General features: G+C 43.8%; 4 protein-coding genes across 6 annotated transcripts; all 4 read right to left on the bottom strand.

Moving 5' to 3' along the window:
• Positions 1 to 360: 360 nt before the first annotated feature.
• On the bottom strand, positions 361 to 1,855 carry LOC139292526 (gamma-crystallin S-1-like). Of its 2 annotated transcripts, none has more exons than XM_070914882.1 (3): positions 1,847 to 1,855; positions 1,408 to 1,650; positions 361 to 630 (listed from the first exon to the last, which is right to left on the bottom strand). In XM_070914882.1, exons 1-3 carry the CDS (start codon positions 1,853 to 1,855, stop codon positions 361 to 363), a joined length of 522 nt encoding a protein of 173 aa, XP_070770983.1. The 2 variants fall into 2 exon arrangements, with proteins under 2 accessions (XP_070770983.1, XP_070770984.1); XM_070914883.1 differs by having other exon boundaries at positions 361 to 627.
• Positions 1,856 to 3,301: 1,446 nt separating this feature from the next.
• On the bottom strand, positions 3,302 to 5,173 carry LOC139292523 (gamma-crystallin S-1-like). 2 transcript variants are annotated; one of them, XM_070914878.1, is made up of 3 exons: positions 5,165 to 5,173; positions 4,789 to 5,036; positions 3,302 to 3,563 (listed from the first exon to the last, which is right to left on the bottom strand). In XM_070914878.1, the coding sequence occupies exons 1-3, from the start codon at positions 5,171 to 5,173 to the stop codon at positions 3,302 to 3,304; spliced, it is 519 nt and encodes a 172-aa protein (XP_070770979.1). The 2 variants fall into 2 exon arrangements, with proteins under 2 accessions (XP_070770979.1, XP_070770978.1); XM_070914877.1 differs by having other exon boundaries at positions 3,302 to 3,574; positions 4,794 to 5,036.
• An 879-nt stretch (positions 5,174 to 6,052) lies between these two features.
• Positions 6,053 to 8,489, bottom strand: LOC139292521 (gamma-crystallin M2-like). Its single transcript, XM_070914875.1, has 3 exons — positions 8,472 to 8,489; positions 7,001 to 7,243; positions 6,053 to 6,433 (listed from the first exon to the last, which is right to left on the bottom strand). Exons 1-3 carry the CDS (start codon positions 8,487 to 8,489, stop codon positions 6,158 to 6,160), a joined length of 537 nt encoding a protein of 178 aa, XP_070770976.1. The 3' UTR covers positions 6,053 to 6,157.
• Positions 8,490 to 8,727: 238 nt separating this feature from the next.
• LOC139292522 (uncharacterized protein C2orf80) lies at positions 8,728 to 12,008 on the bottom strand. The gene is made up of 8 exons (XM_070914876.1): positions 11,968 to 12,008; positions 11,791 to 11,872; positions 11,601 to 11,683; positions 10,491 to 10,581; positions 10,161 to 10,238; positions 9,930 to 10,017; positions 9,028 to 9,143; positions 8,728 to 8,796 (listed from the first exon to the last, which is right to left on the bottom strand). The coding sequence occupies exons 1-8, from the start codon at positions 12,006 to 12,008 to the stop codon at positions 8,728 to 8,730; spliced, it is 648 nt and encodes a 215-aa protein (XP_070770977.1).
• Between the last annotated feature and the right edge of the window lie 5,843 nt (positions 12,009 to 17,851).

The raw sequence follows: 17,851 nt of genomic DNA, 5'->3' as shown, positions 1-17,851 counted from the left end.
TGTCCTAAAGTCCCAAAAGTTACAGCCGTCACAGCTCATGCTGTGTTTTCAAATGTCTGGTCCTCCTCACAACTGAATGGACTATGAAGACTCCTTTTTGCAACAGCTTTATTACAGTGGTGAGTGTTTGATCAAGAACAGGTTATCCATCCAAATATCAGGGAATCAACTGTTCTTATTTTGATTCAAAATTTCAGAAGCAGGACTTTTTGTCTCAATGCTTGAAATCCAAAATATCAACAAAAGCAGTCCCTGTCACTGAGCCTCACGCACAGTGTTTCGTACTTTCTATAGTCTTGTAGGCTGCACCCGGACGACCAAAAACCGCCATGCCGCTCTGGGATGCTCCAAGCCAGATCACTACTCCAGGATGCGTCTGATGGAGCCGACCCTGGCGCTCCTGCCCCCCCACTCACTGAACCTCTTGTACTCTCCGGGCTTTATCAGGTACATCCTGCCCCGGTAGTCTGGGTGCTCATAGAAGAGCCAGTTGCCGTCGGTCACGTTGCAGGAGAAGATGTCGTTTATGTGGAAGCAGTCCATGACGCAGGGGCAGTCGTCCACCAGGTCCATCATCTGACCTCCGAACTCGATGCGCTCATACAGGCGTATGCTGAACGACCCAGGCTCCTGGTTTTGAACGAGGGGGGGGATCGTTTAGTAAAGCACTTCATTTTTTATAATTTGAACTTGTTGTCCCATGTGCTATTTACAATGTAGCTGTAATGACATGTCCATGTTTATAAGCATGTTTTTTTTAAGCTGTCCACTGAAGATGAATCATTGAAAGATGCTGTCAATAGTAATTCATAAAATGTATTGTATGCACCCATGAAAGGTGATACAGTACTTCAACTACTAAGGACGGCGATGTTGGTTGGTTGGTCCACCACTTTGGTCCAGATTGAAATAGCTGAACAACTATTGGATGGATTATCATGAGATTTTGTACAGACATTTCCTCCTCGGGATGAATTGTAATGGTGGTCACTTTTTATCTAGCGCCATCATCGGGTCAAAAGTTTAATTCACGCAAAACTGAAGACATTCCTATCAGCCTCAGCCGAACTATGCGTTCACGGCTAGTTAGCGAATGTTAGCACGCTAACACGCTAAATTAAGATGATGAACAAGGTAAACATTATACCTGTTAGCACGGTCATTGCGAGCATGTTAGCGCCACGGTGTTAGCATTTAGCTCAAATCAAGTACGGCCTCACAGAGCTGCTAGCATAGCTGTATATTTTACGTCTTTAGATCTTCAAATTTGACTATTTTCATGTTAAAATTAAAAAAAAAAAAGTTTCAGTGTTTCACCCAACTCATTTATTCTTAACATCAGTAAAGAAAAACATCGGACACCAGAACTCCTTAAGGTGACGTGACAGTGTCGAAACAGTATCTCACCGTGGGGATGAGGTGACAGGAGCTGACCGAGTCGTTGACACTCAGCCAGTGATGGAAGTCGGGATACTCTCCTCTTCTCAGGTAGTACTGGTTTCCAGTGTAGTTGGGTTTGTCGTAGATCATGAAGCTGCCGCTCTCCACCTTGATGGAGTTGCAGCGGTTGAGGCGACACATCAGGTCCACACAGTCACTGCTGCACTCAAAATGGCGCCCAGAGAAGTTCTTGTCCTCATAGAAGATAATCTACACATGGAAATAGTCGAGAAGCTGAGTTTGATTTCCGCTTTCTCCTCATTTAATTTGAGAAGATAACTAGTAATAATGACCTGTTCGCACTTTGTTTACTTCACAATAAGAGCATTTTCCCGTCAGGTATCAACATGAACAGCGTACTGACACCCCCCCCCCCTGCCCTCCTGGGAGCGTGTGTGATGTTTACCTTCCCCATGTTGGCTGGTTTGCCTGCCCTGTGCCTTGGCCTGTGTGATCCATCCAGCCCTTTGAAGACTCCCACCTGTCACAAACGGTATATAGTGAATGTGAAATGCAGACTCTGCACGTGTCATTCATATTGTAATAGCCAGGAATCTTTGGCGTTCGTGTCGCGGTGTCACCCTGAAGAGATGTTTGGGAGTTATATTTGCACAGGTGAGAGAGCTGGCACGTTGTTTGGGGTCGTTGCAGGAGGTTTTTGTCTCTTTGTCATCACTGAATGGGTGGTGTTTTATGTACTACTCCTGAAACTGGGGCCATGGTCTTTTATTTTGTAGGTTATGCTTTCATCCAAGCTGCCCATGTGGATGATCTCTGACATCAGTGGAGTTCTTAGCGTGGATTTCTTCTCTCACCTCTTTAGCTTTAAGTAGAAACATTTCCAGATTTTCTTGTTATTTCCAAAGTTCAGTTTTACCTGAGTGTTTTAATGTCACATCATCACTTTGTTCTCTTTTGTTTGAATTCGGTTTCAGAGTCACGTGTTGTAAAATATTCTCAGATAATCATGTTATTAGTAGTAAAGGACCTTCAGCTCCTATATTTTTGTCTTCAACTGTGACCATAATAATTACATAGAATTTCAAAGCTGTGTTTGAAGATACTATCAAATCTAAATTCTCCCATGAATTTACAGCTTAGAGTACAAATGAGTACTTGTGTCTCTTTGTTGTCAACAGCATGTTGGTTTGACCTTGTGTTCTCTATAATTCTGACTCTTTACCACTGCCCTCTGGTGGAGAGGCTCATTTCTGTCCAAATAAATATACACACACACACACACACACACACACACACACACACACACACACACACACAGTAACTACACGCTGCTTCGTAAAAAAAAAAAAAAACTGCTCTGAAATGTTTAAATCTATCGTTTCAAGAACAACATTATCCTTTATTAATCTGTAGGATACTCTGTATTTATTCTTTGTTAAAACAAATCTAAAGGCAGAGCTTTCGGTCATGTCACATGACCTCTCGTCCCTGTCAGAGTTCACTCTTGACCTAAGGAACAAAAAGTCCATGACAGCTACACCCCGTGGTGGTGGTGGTGGTGGTGGTGGTGGTTTTATCATTTGTTTTACTCTTTGCACTGTGTGTCATTTACAGTATATGTGTGAGAGGTGAACAGGCAGAAAGACTTTCCTTCAGCTCTGCAATAGATAACGCTTGAGTCTCGGTGGGGTTGAGTGTCAGTGCTTGCAGTATTTTATTCAAGCCTCTGATGAGGGTCAGGATGTCAGGCCATGACCCCATCACATCCTCAAGGGAAAACATGCCCTCCAAACGCAGAGAGCAAGAACAAAACTGAATACACTTGAGCACTGACGCCATTTTATTCAGCGTGTGAAACAAGGCAAAGAGCAGACATTTCACAAGAACCGTCCTTCTGTCTTTAGAGATCCATGAGCCGCCTGATGGAGCCCACCCTGGAGTTGTTGCCGCTCCAGTCGCTGAAGCTCTTGTACTGGCCGGGCTTCAGGTAGTAGTGGCGCCCCCTGTAGTTCGGCTGCTCGTACATGAGCCAGTGGCCGTCCATCACGTTGCAGGAGTTGAAGTTGGAGATGCGGAAACGGTCCATGAGGTTGGGGCAGTCGTCCGTCAGCTCCATCATCTCACCTCCCATGTCGAAATGCTCGTACAGCCTCATCCTGTAGCTGCCACTGTGCTACGGAGGGCGAGAAGGTCAAAGGTCACATCTCAACATCCTATCTTTCACACGGAATTATAAATCTTAACGTCAGAGATAATTACGCCTCAATCAAAGCATATACTGATAAAGGTTGTTTAAAGGAATGGTTCAAACGTTTCAGGAAATACAGTCGTTTGCTGTGCCCAGAGTTAGATGAGAAGACTGATACCACACATGTCCGTATGGGGAAAGCTAAGCTACCACCAGCAGCTAGTTAGCGTAGCTTAGCATAAAGACTGGAAACAGGGAAAAACAGCTAGCCTGGCTCTGTCCAAAGTTAACTAAATCTACCTGCCTTGAAAAAGTCGGACACATAATGCCTCATTAAACTGGGAAATCTATGAGTGAATTAAAAGCTATAATGTGTTAGTTACTGATTACTGATAAGAGGTGCTGGTAGCTATTTCCAGTCCTTATGTTTAGCTAAGCTAACCAGCTGCTCGTGATAGATCCATAACTATAGACATGAGAGTGGTAGCAATCCTCTCATCTAACTCTCGCCTACAAAACGAATATGCATATTTTCTGAAATGTCTGGCCTTTTCAGCGATATCCATTCATTTGAGAATACAGAGCGAACTAAGCCGGCTCTTGATAACTAGGATGAAACTAAAACTCGTGTTTTAAAAAAGAAAAACGTGTGTTAGAAAGTTATTGGTGGGTTGAGGGGTTTTGTTTACAAAGCAGTTCTATACTGTTTATGACCCCTTGTATATGCTAAGTAGATACAGTTAAAGATGGTGAAATGTGCCAGAAGTTTGGAGAGCATTTCCTGCTAAGTAGATACAAGTTTTCTTCTACATCTGGAGCTGCAGAAAAGTCCTTGATACAATCCTCACATTTCTGATTATTTGTGGATCTGTGAATGCAGTTCAATAAAGGAAAATGGTGGAAATATAAACTCAGATTCCCTTAAATTGCTTAGATTCTTACTTAATCTGCCATTTAGGGGACAAGTTGCTTAAATATTCCTTAAATAAAGTGGTGAAACCCCTTAAATATGAATGAGAGGGCAGCTGAGGAGTTATGTTTGGGATCAAATTCGGTTGTTTTATCCCTTGAGGTTATTTATTCTGTGCACATTTGACCTTCACAAGTTTTGGAGGCCGTTTAAAGTCTACAAAATGTGATGATTTTCACATCATTTACATCATACTGACAAAGTATACGTTTATTATTTTACAGAGGGCCTTACCATGGGGATCATGCGGCAGGACCTGACACAGTCATTCAGGCCGGTCATGCCTATGTAGTCGGAGTACTCTCCCCTCCTCATGAAGTACTGGTTCCCCATGTAGCTGGGGCGGTCGTAGACCACGAACATGCCGCTCTCCACCCGGATGGAGCGGCAGCGGTCAAACATGGAGTGCAGGTCGGCGCAGTCGCTCATGCACTCATAGTGACGGCCTCCGAAGTTCCTGTCCTCGTAGAAGATGATCTGAAGGAGCAGAGTGAGTCAGCCTGTCACATTCAGCTCACTTGTTTACTCACAGTGATTCTCAGAGAGCCTGAGGTCCACTTGTTGGACATTGTCTTCATTTGTAATGTAAAACTGGAAACACAAACCTTTCCCATCTTGGCTGCTGCTGCTGGTCAAAGCGCTTCCTGTGTTTTCTGAGCACCGAAGGCAAAGTCACCATCTTTATATACATTACCCTGTGGGAGTAGGTGCTGCCGTGTGTGTTGTTATTCAAATGAGGCCTGGTGTCAGCAGAGACTCTACAGGAGTCTGCCTACTCCTGTTTGTCACGTCCTCTGTTAGAGTTAACAGACACTGGACAGCTTCTAGCAAGAGCCACGGCATGGACAGGCGCTGGAACAGTCAATGCTGAGCTCTTTTAGCCATCTTCTGTTTGTTTTGAACGGGACGGATTCAACACATTCATACAGCGCATGAGAACCTGAAGATATGGTGGAAACGTGGGCAGACAAATATATTAATGAATAACTATAAACAATGGTTTCTCTATGTGTAGTAACAGATGAATGGTGCGCATAGTAACTCCATTGTTTCCAGTCAGTCAGTCTGTAGGAATGTGACACAAAAAACGTAAACAAGGAATGCTTCTATTGAAAATAAATGAAATCAGAAAGAGACTCTAAGGGGCTCATTTTTGTTATTAAAAGTGTGTGTGTGTGTGTGTGTGTGTGTATTAATGTGAGGGTCACATTTGTGTAGACTCATTCGTGAGCAGATTAAAACAGATCACATCATTATGAAGCACGGGAAATAACAAACAACAACGGTTATATTAAAGCTGCTAACGTCCACAGGCGGACAATAAAATGGCTTTTTCGTGAGCCAGTTAGTTAAATCAGTCGATACCAGAACCATGAATTCACAACCACAGAGAAAATGGTTTACAATAGATTAATTTATTTAGTTATTTAAAACAACATCATACTGATATGAGGGTCAGTCTCTTCATCATAGCCAAATGAAACATCCCAGTCCTTAATGTACCACGTGACACGTTCTTTTATTAACATTACCAGTTTCCACACATAGATGTCTTTTAAACTGAAATGTGAATAAAATCAGTAAAGTGAGAGTCCCGATTAAAACTCTGTGATTCTGCGGAAGGACCCGGTGGTGGCGCAGGTGGCCCCCCAGTCGCTGAACTTGCGGTACTCCCCGGGCCTCATGAAGTACTGCCGGCCGCGGTAGTTGGGGTGCTCGTAGAGGGTCCAGTAGCCCTCCATGACGTTGCAGGAGTAGATGTCGCGGCTGCGGAAATGTTCCTGCACTGACTCGCAGTCGTCGCTGAACTCCATCATCTGACCCTGGAAGTTGGGACGCTCGTAGATGCGCATGCGGTAGGGGCCCTCGCTGGTCTGGAGAAGCACAGGGAAGCGAAATGCAAGATGAGAACAGGAACTGCATCCTCTCTGCAGTCTGCGGCCGTTTCTTTAACCAAACATTTTGTCCTAAATCTACTGGTGATTATCCGTCTTTCTTTTACATCTACATCTCAAATGTCAGGCTTGCTCAACACAAAACAAATCAATCAATAAATCATGTGGGTTTTTTTAAAAAAAAAAGGATTTTGAGAAGATGTTACGGTAAGTTTCGTATCTTGTGGAGGTCCATGTTTGGTGAAAAGTGAAAAGCAAAATAAAGCATATCTCCATATCATATATATATATATATACAAAATACAATTCTTTAGTTATCATGGTTATTTGCCTTATGCACACACAAAACACAGAAAAGAGAGCCTAACACGCATCTAGGCACTCATAAACAAACCGGATCAAACACAAGAACAAGTTGCTTCTCGGACACAAGACGTCATTTTCATGCATCTGTCATTTGGTAGGAAACACCCTGCAGGGCGTGCCGCTCCTTCCTCCACGCACTTTTCACAGCAGCACTGGCTGAAAAGCAAGACGTTCACTCACATAGGAGAAGGTGCGGCAGGAGCGGATGGTGTCGTTGTAGCCCATCCAGCGCTGGTAGTCTGGGTAATCTCCTCTGGTCAGAACGTACTGGTAGCCGGTGTAGTTGGGCTTCTCATACAGCACCCAGCAGCCGCTCTCCACCTTGATGGAGTTGCAGCGGCTGAAGTGGGGGTGCATGTCAGGGCAGTCGGTGTCGCACTCATAGGAGCGACCCTGGAAGTTTCTGTCCTCATAGAATGTGATCTGAGAAGGAACAATGTCAACGCGCTCATCAAATGAATACACTCTCTACTATATATACTACTATATATACTCTGAATACACAGTACAGCTGTTGCAGTATTAATCATGCCAGTGCTGTGTGACCGATTTTATCCACCACATGTTTCCGGGTGTTTGGCAGCAGCTCAACACCCGGAACCGCGTCAAGATGCGCCGGTTAGAATGAAAGGTGTTTCAATGCATTTGCTACCAGCTTCTATTTGGCGACAGACGACATGAGAGCGCTCTCTTACCTTACTACTCATCCTGCAAAGAGTGCTGGAGCCAGTCACCTAGGGAAAATGGTGGTCTCAGAAAGCAGCAGCAGAGACCCGCTATATAAACCTCAATCAAAGGGTTAGCAGATCCCACTTTAGCTGTTTTTTCAATGAGCGGGGATTTAACGCGCTGGCACCGCTGCCAAGAGTCTTGATCCTGGCCATAGAGCAAAAATCCCTGAATCATCAGCGCAAAAGTCCTACCAGGCAAATTGCTGACCCACGGTGCCCTCTTTATTGATATGGACATCAGAGAGACGTTTTATCCGCTAATCCGTCATCAAGTGGATGAATCTTTCCACGCAGAATGTCAGAGGTCATCATTAAACAACACGGCCTTTAACCATTTGTTGAACTTCAAACTGTTTATTATGAATATGTGAGGCCTTAATAACAGGCTAACGGCTGTATTGTTCGTGATACCAGTAAATGCACCATTCTCATTAATCATCTGGACTGGGGTTAAGCCAGTTACTCATGAATCCACCACTGGGTTTGAACATAAGAGTCCTTCCTAAGTTCTTACTGGCTACTTTCAAGCTAAGTTGCGCCGTTAAAACGTGGTTGCTAGGATACGTCCGTAAGACTGTCCAATCAAGAGCAACCAACTATGTAAACAGGAAGTCACTGTAGCATCACAAGCTAGCGTAAGTTTTAAAAGGTGCGAAAGATACACTTATCTTTTGTAAATGTCTGCGTACACAGAGAAATATGTATTTCAGAGTTAGTCGTAATTATCCAGTTTATAATGAGCGGTAATATATAACCTGACATTATTTAGTTATTTAGCTAGTCAAATGTTATTGGTATACCACCTCGTAATTTGAGGTATGTCGTGTTACATTTGTGCAATGTAATTTAAAATCTTCCAAGCTTTACTTTATCATTAAAACAGCGTTTATCCAGGTCCAGGACCGTCTTTTCCTGTTCACTCTGAGCAGGTCAGACATTAGCAAGCTGACGCTGTCAGCTGGTTTAGTTAGCTACACAAACAGTAAACAGTGGAGCAGTCGTCATTTTAATGTCGTCAGCTTGCTTTGTCTTTTTTCTTTTCAAATCACCGTTGACAGATGGAAGTTTAAAGGTGGTCAGTGTGAAGTGCACAGCAAATGTAAAGACAGGAGAAAGCGGGGAAACTGTAGCGCTCAAGAGGGACAGAGTTAAAGGGGGGGCTGCTGGAGGGCGGCTTCAGTCCCGCAGAGACTCTCGTGAACCCTCGTAGTGCTCAGCTCTGTCCCCGCGGCCATCATTGATGCCCTGAGAGTGACACAGAGAGAGGAGGCGTCAGTGAAGACCATGTCTGTGGACGTCCACAGGGCGGCAGCAGAGGCCGAAGGAACACTTCTGAGGGCTTCCTCTTGTTTTAAACTTTTCTACTTTTAGCCTGAAACAAGGTCAAAAAGTTTGTTTTTTTTTCTCTCGTTCTGTTGTCCCATCATGTCCAGATGTCCAGTGAAAGACCACAGAGATTAGGACGCTGCTACTCACACTGAGGAAGGAGTGAGACGAGGAGGAGGAGGAGGAGGAGGAGGACTGCACTGGAACTCGTGCAGGTGGGGCACGAGCCTTCACCCTCTCAGACAGCCATCTTTTCAACTTTAGACCTACAAGAGATTATTAAGGATTTTAAATTCATTGATACTGTTACTGTTGGATCAGTGGTTCCCAAACTGGGGGTCTGGACCCCCCCCCCAAAGGATCACAGGATAAATCTGGGGGGGTTCTTGTGATGACAAATACATTAGGACAGAAACAGCAGTGGTGGAAAGTAACAGATTCACTCAAATACTGTACTTCAGTACAATTTAGAGGTACTTGTACTTAATACTTCATACTTTCAGAGGGAAAATGTGCTCTTGCATACTTTCTGCATTTATTTTAGTCACTAGTTGCGTCACAAATGAACATTTTACATAATAAAATATGATGAGCTTACAAAACCTAACGATAAAAATTATGAAAAAAGGACTTTCACTTGTAATTGAGTGTTTTTAAAATGCTGTATTGGTACTTTTACTAAAGTAAAGGATCTGAATACTTCTTCCACCCCCGAGAAAGAGAAGCATCTCAACACAAGGTCCAACTTATTTGTTGTGTGGTTGTCATGGTGGCCTCTATGGCAAGTTTTGTTTCTGTCATGCTGCTATTTACAAGGTCAAGTCTATGGAAAATGTTTTTTGTCGCATCTCTGCTTTTGTTTCTTGTAAAATATCGAAGAGTTTTACCTCCAAAAACTGGTTTAAATGAAACCGTTTCAGAAGGCAGCTCTTTGCAGCCTGTGATGGAGGGTCACGAGTAGACATTGTTTGGCTATATAGGGTCCCATGCCAAAAAGGTTTGGGTGTTAGATAATACCAAGTGCGTGTGTTTAACATTAAATACACACTTACTGTGCTTCTTGGAGTGATGCACAGCCTTGTAAGAGCCGAGCATCGCAAACGGATGGTAGGACAGAGTGAAGGGATAGACGATTGCGCCCTGGGGTTAAAAAAAAAACAAAAAACAATGAAGATGATGATACAAATGGCAATGGCAGCCACCTCTACACAAAACAATTAGACCCATTGCTGTATCCGTTTCCTCTGAACATGAGTGTGAAATATTAGCCAGGATGCTTGTACCTTGGATTGGTGGTTGGGGTATGAAGCAGCTGGTTTACACCTGTACAGAGCCAAGATTTCCTCCACCGGCAGGCTGCTCTGAAGCAGCAAAGTGGTGCGTTTAGTTTAGCTACTAGCAGTACTTCACAGCAGTAAACTAGTCACTTTCATAAACACACAGCATTAACATCCTACAACGCATCTTCAATTAAAAAAATCAACCAAAGGAAAGGAGAATAAACACACGGAGGAGTAAAAAATGGATACCCCAGCTAAGCCCATACCCATAATTAACCTTACTGGGACTTCAAGATTTGATAAAAGCTGCATTCATGTACAAATAACACTCACCAAAATCACCCCGGCAAACGACGACAGGATCATCGCTTCCCGCTCTAAGCGATTAGGGTACTGGGCACCTCCTGAGCTGCTTGTTGCTCCGCTGTGGCAGAGAGGTTTCATTTGCAACAACTCCATATACAGTAGAATCTCATTTCATCTAGCACTACCTATCATTAACCAGCCCCTCCACAGAACCACTAGTCATTTCTCTGCCTTCACAACACCACTGATAACAGTATAGGTGTAGCTGGAAAGCTGGAGAGCCCAATATTATTTTTTAGACTGAACGAAGGACTATGATCTATATCATGTGGATCACCAAACAAATGTTCCTCTATTATGGGTCTTTTTAACCCCAAAGCAGAAATCCAAAAGAACTGGGGTCCAGTACTCTTGCTGGAGGGAGTGTAGATTAGTACAAGTGGGCCATGCCCACAATATGTCCACATATTAAGCCTTTTTGGAAGAAAGTGGGATGTTTACCATCAAGACAACTGGGCTGTAACATTGATGCGTCATGCTTCTCTCTGTATCTTGAGTTATTCCTGAAGGTTTGTGTAAAAGTGATAATTACCTACTGAAGATGTTTATGGTTGCTAATTGAAAATAAATAAATAAATAAATAAATAAAAAAGCTGCTATCAAACACCTGTGGGCCTTTTTATAGGTACTGTCAGTTATCTACACCCCATACACCCTCAATCTACAGAAAGATGGGGGCTGGAAACCACTGGATGAAACGGGAAAGGGTTTTCTTTTTGGTAACATTCATTTTCATTTTATTCCTTTTCGTCTTTAACTCTTTTTTTTTTGTTGCTTTTTTATAATTATTTCCACTTGTTTCCCCACACGTTTTGACAAATTGCAAACTTCTTGTACAAGTTACAAGATGCGTGCATTTGGAGAAACATTCGCACACAGCACCTATATTCATGACTGCACCATCAAACAGATATTCTAGACGCCTTGTTCAGCATTAAACACACAGTTCTGCCAAATTCACCCTCATATGTGTTTACTTTGTAAGTTCTGGGGTTATTACTGCTAGAGGCTTTGAGCTAAACTGACGAAGTTCCAAAGAAGAATAACTCTCAGTCTATAAAAACACAAGCAGCTTACATGATGTCTCTGTCAAGCACATCCCGTCCCTCTTCTTTGTCCAACCACCAAAGGGCAACACTAATGGCGAGGTCATAGTGGGCCTGTAACATGCACACACATGAAATACATAGCAATGCCTCACTGAAGTCCTCGCTGCACCTTTTAGTTGATTAAGTGTTATCTAATGTCTAATATCCAATGTTTTTACCAGGTCATCCAGCATTGTGGAGGCCCCCTTCCCCTTTGGATCAAAAGAATTTTCTCTGAGTTTCTGTCCAATGTAATCGCCACTGTTCAGAAAAGAAACAAATTCATCAGTCGCCATTTTGAAGTGTGCTTTATATTGAGCTTTCCAACGCTCTTCTGGCTTTTAATATCCACTCACATGAGGGCCTCAACGTCTCTTTTCAGCTGCCTTGCCTCCATTTTTGTGAACGGACTCTTTTCATGTGGGACGCCTGCAAAAACAGGAAAACATCGAAACATTTTCTTCCTTTTGAGCGAACATTAACCTAAAAACAAGGGGTTCATTTGCTGCCGAGGACGCAGTATAACTCAGGACATGAACCTGACACCATGTTGGGCTCACACAACGAAGCTACTGACAAATGCAATGAGACAAGTGTCCAGTAAGTCCAGTCCACCTTAATAAACACATTCTCTAGTCACTGCAAGTGCAACAAATCCAAAGCAGAATCCGTCTCTCGGTGCAGTAACAGCTTTTAATTGAGCAGACAAAAAAAAAACAACAACAACAATCATATTAAACACATGTTCAGCAAGCAAGCATCTGTACTCACCACACAAGTCAGTACCCCCGTAAGCTACCGGAACCAGCTCACAGTCCCTCAGTTTACATGATGGTACGAAATGTAAAACATGGTCGGCTGCAGTCATACCACACTGAATATGCCAACCTTTCTGGGGGGGGGGGGGGGGGGGGACACAAGCCCTTTAACAGCGATGTGGAACAGACTTCTCAGGTGAACAGCTCGGACTGAATCATTTATGAGCAACCAGACAACACTGGGAAGCAGGTGGAAGAGTTCATCAGAGCGAACACATTAGTTTCAATGTTTGAGAGGTGAAATGGTGAATACTGCAGGGGCACACAAACACACAACGTTTGTCCCATCAAAGGTTGTCTGCAAGTTTCACTAAAAGTCTTTATTAAGCTTTAATAACAACACAAAATAAACCAGGTAAAAAAAAAAAAAAATTAATAATCAGTCCACCAAAATGGATCTTTCCAACTTTGGGTCGGCTGCGGTCTTCTTGGGCTTCTTCTTCTTCTTCTTGCCGTCCTTGAACACCGGAGAACTCAGAAAATTGCTGTCGGTGAATTTATCTCCACGCCTTATTTTGCTGTTGCAAAAAAAAGAAAAAAAAAAAAAGAAGAAAGAAATACAATGACTGACCTGCTGGTGTTGATATGATACAATCAATACTGTGAAAAGGGCTGTGGCCACAGTTACACAGACAAAGATGTCCTCACCTGTTGAGAGCCGGCTCCTTATAACTGACAACACCTTTCCTTCTTCTGGCTCTCCCTCTACTTTCACTGTCTGGGATTGTAATGGTGTTGGTCAGTGATGTTAAGGCTCTTCCTGCTGCAAAACACAATACATCTTAATAAAGTTGCCTTTTAAGCTTCTTGACAAATTTAACGGGAACAAGGAAACGGACGGATGAAACTTGACTGACATCAGCTGTGCACTTCAGCATATTTTCCTCACATACTTATGGGTATGCAGCCATGCAGATAGTTTTGGGTTTTTTTAATATGTAGCTGTACAACTGACAATGCCGCCTCAACGACATCACAGTCACTGCAGCCCAACAACACTCAAGTTGGATCGAAATCAAATAAATGTGACACTATATGTGTATCTAGGTAGACACTGTAATGGATATCACACCTGGGGAGGCTTCAGCTGTGACAGCAGCAGACTCCTCAATCACTGCCGCCCTGCCCGACGTCTGCCTCTTGGGAGTATCAAGTAGACAGTCCACCTCGGTGTCAGCAGTGCTGACATCTACGGCCAGCCACGGTGGCATCTCATCCGTCAGCAGGTCTCCCAGGTTCCCGTGGACTGCCTCATCGCTGGCGTCCGCCACGTGACTGTAGGCACCCGACACATCGGACGTCCTCGAGTTGTTCAGTGAAACATCGTCCTGAGTTTTCGGCACGTAGACGACAAATGTCTCCCTGGGATTTCTGGTTTCTGCGGGTGTACGCAGCTTGGACGCCCTTCGTTTTGGATTCCAATCCAACGTGGACTTTGACTCGTAGCGTTTTAAATCATATAAATGTTCAAAGATGTCATCCTTTTCACTGACGTCGGAATGTGAGTCGACCACTTGGAAATCATCGAATTGTTCTTTGTTTCTTTCAGGACCACCAAGGCCACGAAGAGGTGAGGCATCACTGCGGTCCCCGAGGTAACACGCTTCATCCCCAGATCTGAAGTCCTTGTTGCGGCGGCTGCTTTTTTTCTTCTTTTGCCCGTCATTTGAATGATCAACGCATTCCTCCCTCTGCGCGGCTTTCTTCTTACTGGATCGACTCGTTTCCTCTCTCCTGGCTTTTTTAGGTTTCTGAAAGTCTGTTGCTGAAGTGCAGCCTTGGTCCAGGGGCAGTGCTTCATGGTTATCGTTGCTACTCAAATCCTCTCGAGCTCTTCCTGAATCCTGAGTGGCCAGCCAAGGACGCTTGCAGGAACTCTGCGTCTCCCCTTCAGAGGCTCTCTCGCTGTGCTCGTGCGGATTTGAATCCGAATGTCGCCGAACGACACTTGCATCGCGGCTCGTTGGCGGTTTTTGTGCCCCACGGTTGGAGGATCCTGTAAAAGGCACAAAGCTCTGCTCTACGGCACCCACTTCTGGTGATGCCCTGTTTGATGCGGTGCTATCTCTGGCCACTGAGATAACAAATGTCCCTCTGCATCTTGATTTGTGACTTTCCCCAGAAATTGTCTCCATTTTGCTCTGTGGTTTAATGCTCACATGTTCTGACTCTGGATCAGTGACCTCATCTGCACAAAACAGGAGCTCTTGGGGGAGTTCTTGGTCTTTGCATGCTTCATATTTTCCCTTAACTTCTTCTTCCACTTCATTATGGACCTGTTCAAGTGTGGACTGACTGCTCTCGCGTTCATGCGCCGGAAAAGTGACAAACGTTTTCCTGGTGACTGAAGACACCCTCCTGCCTTTAGTCCTAGACCTCCTGCATGTGATTTTTGGATTTTCTGCAGTATCTGGTGGTAACTGTTCACCTTTGCTGGCTTTGGAGAATTTAATTTCAGGATCCATGAAATAATCGTCCAGGTCTGGTAGGACAACGTCATGGGACCCGGTTTTTGACTTGGTAGGGTCACAGGATTTGAATTGGTCCTTCGCCATTTTCTGACGGTTGCCAGCTCCAGACTTGCTCAATTTGGGAATGAGAGACGCAGCGACACTCCTACAGAGTGTTTTGGGTGACTGCAGATCAATAACCTCCGGGTCTCCAGTATCCTCTAGTGCGTGGCCCTCTGCCTGTAACAAAGTGCCAGCAGGAGCACTCTGAACCTCACTCAACCTAGAATCCGCAGAGTTCTTCACTTGTGGATTTTCAGCCACACTTGACCCACAGGCTTGTTCCTTATTCTTCTTGCCTTTCGGCCTGCCAGAGCGGCCTTTTTTCTTAGCCTTGCTTTCCACAATTACTATGTCAGCGGCATCACTTAGCGTCATCTCCATTGTTGTATTCAGAAGCACAGTCTTCTCTTGTTTGTTGCCATGCTCTCGTTCCATGGCTGAGCTACTTGGAAGGTGAACGTCATCCGAAAGAGATGGCTCGGGTTTTTCACATGTGCTTACAACTGAGACGGAGGAGGTTCGGCTGTTCTGGAGACCGGGGACTAACTTCATATCAAACTCAGACTGAGAGAACATCATTGACAGCCTCTCTACTTCATCCCTCAGGCTGCTGGACGGGCGGGATGTTCCTGTCTGGGGAGCTTGTATGAGCTGGCTTGAATAGCTTGTCTCAGCATCTGCGTTATCTGTGAAAAATAAGTCACGATGAAATAAACAATTTACTTATTTCCAGGGAACTCTACATCAGTATCTCATGGTGGTTAACAGCAAATTATGATGATTTATGATTATGAATACAAAAAAGCTCCCTACCATTGCAAATATGCATAGACCTTTTGGGTCTGTTCTGGATATTGAAGACATCCGCACAGACGTTTTCTTCGGGCAAGTCCGCTGTTACTTGACTGTGACTCAACAAAGCCCCTGAAATTTCTGGCTGAGGAGGTAACTGGTCTGTAAGACTAATAATGGGAGTTGGGGAGGGAATAGGGGAAAAGCAAGACAGAGAGGAAGAAAAAGCAGATGTCATTCACGGCTGCCTAAACCAAAAAACTGTTCTTAGTTCAAAGTACATAACAATCTCAATACAGTACTTGCTCACCTTCCCACTACAAGATTTTCTTTGTTGATGTCACCAGATAAGGCCTCGTCTTCTTTGGACAGTTTAGGAAGATCCTGTGGGTGATGAATACAGTTGCAGTCACAGACTATACGTCTGGTATATCTTATGAATATGTGTGATTTTTGTTAGATAGCAGTCTGACTTAAAGCACGTTTTTCTCTTGCCATATAAAACAGCAACTGTTAATACTCATTGAGAGGAATCCTTACACTGTCAGAGAACAGGTCCGCCACCATGTCCAAGTGCTGCAGAGTGTTGCTATGGAGGTTTTTCAAGATGAGGAGCTGTGAGAGGAAAAACAAGATGAGCCACAGTCAATACAATCAATCATCACATCAAACACAACCACTCGTGTGGTCACAAATGATTGTCTTCTTGATGTTTACTACTGCAACTCTAAATCATTTTAAACAAAACAACAAACCAACCAGTTTCCTGTGTTTGTATTTCTTGGCGGCCAGCTCGAAGCACAGAGCCTCCACTTGTTTCTGGAGGTACACGATGGCCACCTCCAGCTGCCTGCTCCTCTCCTTCTGGGCCTCCAAAGCAACAGCTAAGGCCTTGTTGTTGGTCTTCAAGGAGACCTTGAAGAAGGACGAGGTGTCTGGTGGGGACACGAAGAAGCAATATTCACTTCTGAATGAATATGTCAGGAAAATGACGCACAGCTAGTAGTGCAATGTACGCGTGCAACAGAAACACTGTTGGTAAACGTGTTCAAATGAATGACATGACTCACTGAGAATCTTATTTTTGATCTTTGACGCTGCAGCTGAAGTCTGCTTGGAAGACTTTAAAGATGCCATTGTCCTCACAGGTAACATAACCAGGTAAACACCAACAGTTGCCCGAGTGACGAAAGCAATAACCTGAAAGACAACAAAGGTGTTGGCGTTGGATGTTGCAGTTGCCAATGATTTAGCACAGGTACAGGTACATTAACACAGTTGGCCAACGTTGATTTTGATGGGTGGTGTCTGTCCGATTGGGCTTAGTCACCCACATTAACGTTAACTAGTAAGATTATCAACATAATGCATAATTTGCTAATCCAAGCGACAGACCAACCGATGTTAATAAAATATAATAAAAATAAAGCTAGCCAGCAGCCAGGTAACTACTACTTTTTGCTATCAAACCAACACTTTCTTTTCATTTGCAAACTGAACATATCTCACACAGAGCGACTTTGCTGAGACACTCGAAAAAAACTATTCATGTTGTCGCCCAAACGTTAGTTAGCTAGCCGGCGCTAACTAAGTTACCTTATTTGAATGCTGAGTCCGCTAACCGGTGGTGTAAGTAGCACATTACTCTCGAAACCGCGACAAAACGTAAAGTTATTAAACGTTAACCAGCGGTAGGCTTATCCTCTTGCAAGCAAACTGCCGACCGTGAATTGATCAAATGCAGCTTATCATCCGTATTAACCTAGCCAGTTGGAAAACGCTGCTGATTCCATTTTAAATATAAATAAAAAGTCCGCCGTCTTTCTGCGCAAGTGCAAGTAGGCGGGTCCTAAAAGCTGGGAGCCAATCAGAAACGATATTTCATGAGTTTTCGTGCCCTTAGTTTATCTGTTCAGGCAGACCTTACTTCGAAGCAAACAAATCAACTGCTCCATCAATCACGTTTTAGTTTAGATTATAGTTCAATTCATAGCGGCCCAAGCCATGGAGGAATGATTTGGGGAAGTGGGAAAGATCAAACATTTATTTTGATATAAATTTATCAAAAATAATTTTTTTTGGAATAACGTTTTATCAACAGCCGTACTGATGAAATG

The sequence above is a fragment of the Enoplosus armatus genome, chromosome 11 (genome assembly GCF_043641665.1).
Source record: "Enoplosus armatus isolate fEnoArm2 chromosome 11, fEnoArm2.hap1, whole genome shotgun sequence".
Classification (NCBI taxonomy): domain Eukaryota; kingdom Metazoa; phylum Chordata; class Actinopteri; order Centrarchiformes; family Enoplosidae; genus Enoplosus; species Enoplosus armatus.
This window is presented reverse-complemented; position numbering and strand designations above follow the sequence as displayed.

Excerpts from the sequence above, each read along its gene's own strand:
- LOC139292526 (XM_070914882.1), bottom strand. Across the intron at positions 631-1,407 it reads CCTGTCACCTCATCCCCACG|GAGCCTGGGTCGTTCAGCAT; the intron begins GTGAGATACTGT and ends GTTCAAAACCAG.
- LOC139292523 (XM_070914877.1), bottom strand. Across the intron at positions 3,575-4,793 it reads CCTGCCGCATGATCCCCATG|CACAGTGGCAGCTACAGGAT; the intron begins GTAAGGCCCTCT and ends CGCCCTCCGTAG.
- LOC139292521 (XM_070914875.1), bottom strand. Across the intron at positions 6,434-7,000 it reads CCTGCCGCACCTTCTCCTAT|ACCAGCGAGGGCCCCTACCG; the intron begins GTGAGTGAACGT and ends GTGCTTCTCCAG.
- LOC139292522 (XM_070914876.1), bottom strand. The coding sequence starts at position 12,008 with ATGGAGGCAAGGCAGCTGAAAAGAGACGTTGAGGCCCTCAT. Across the intron at positions 10,239-10,490 it reads CGTTTGCCGGGGTGATTTTG|AGCAGCCTGCCGGTGGAGGA; the intron begins GTGAGTGTTATT and ends TTGCTGCTTCAG. Across the intron at positions 10,018-10,160 it reads ACCCCAACCACCAATCCAAG|GGCGCAATCGTCTATCCCTT; the intron begins GTACAAGCATCC and ends TTTTAACCCCAG.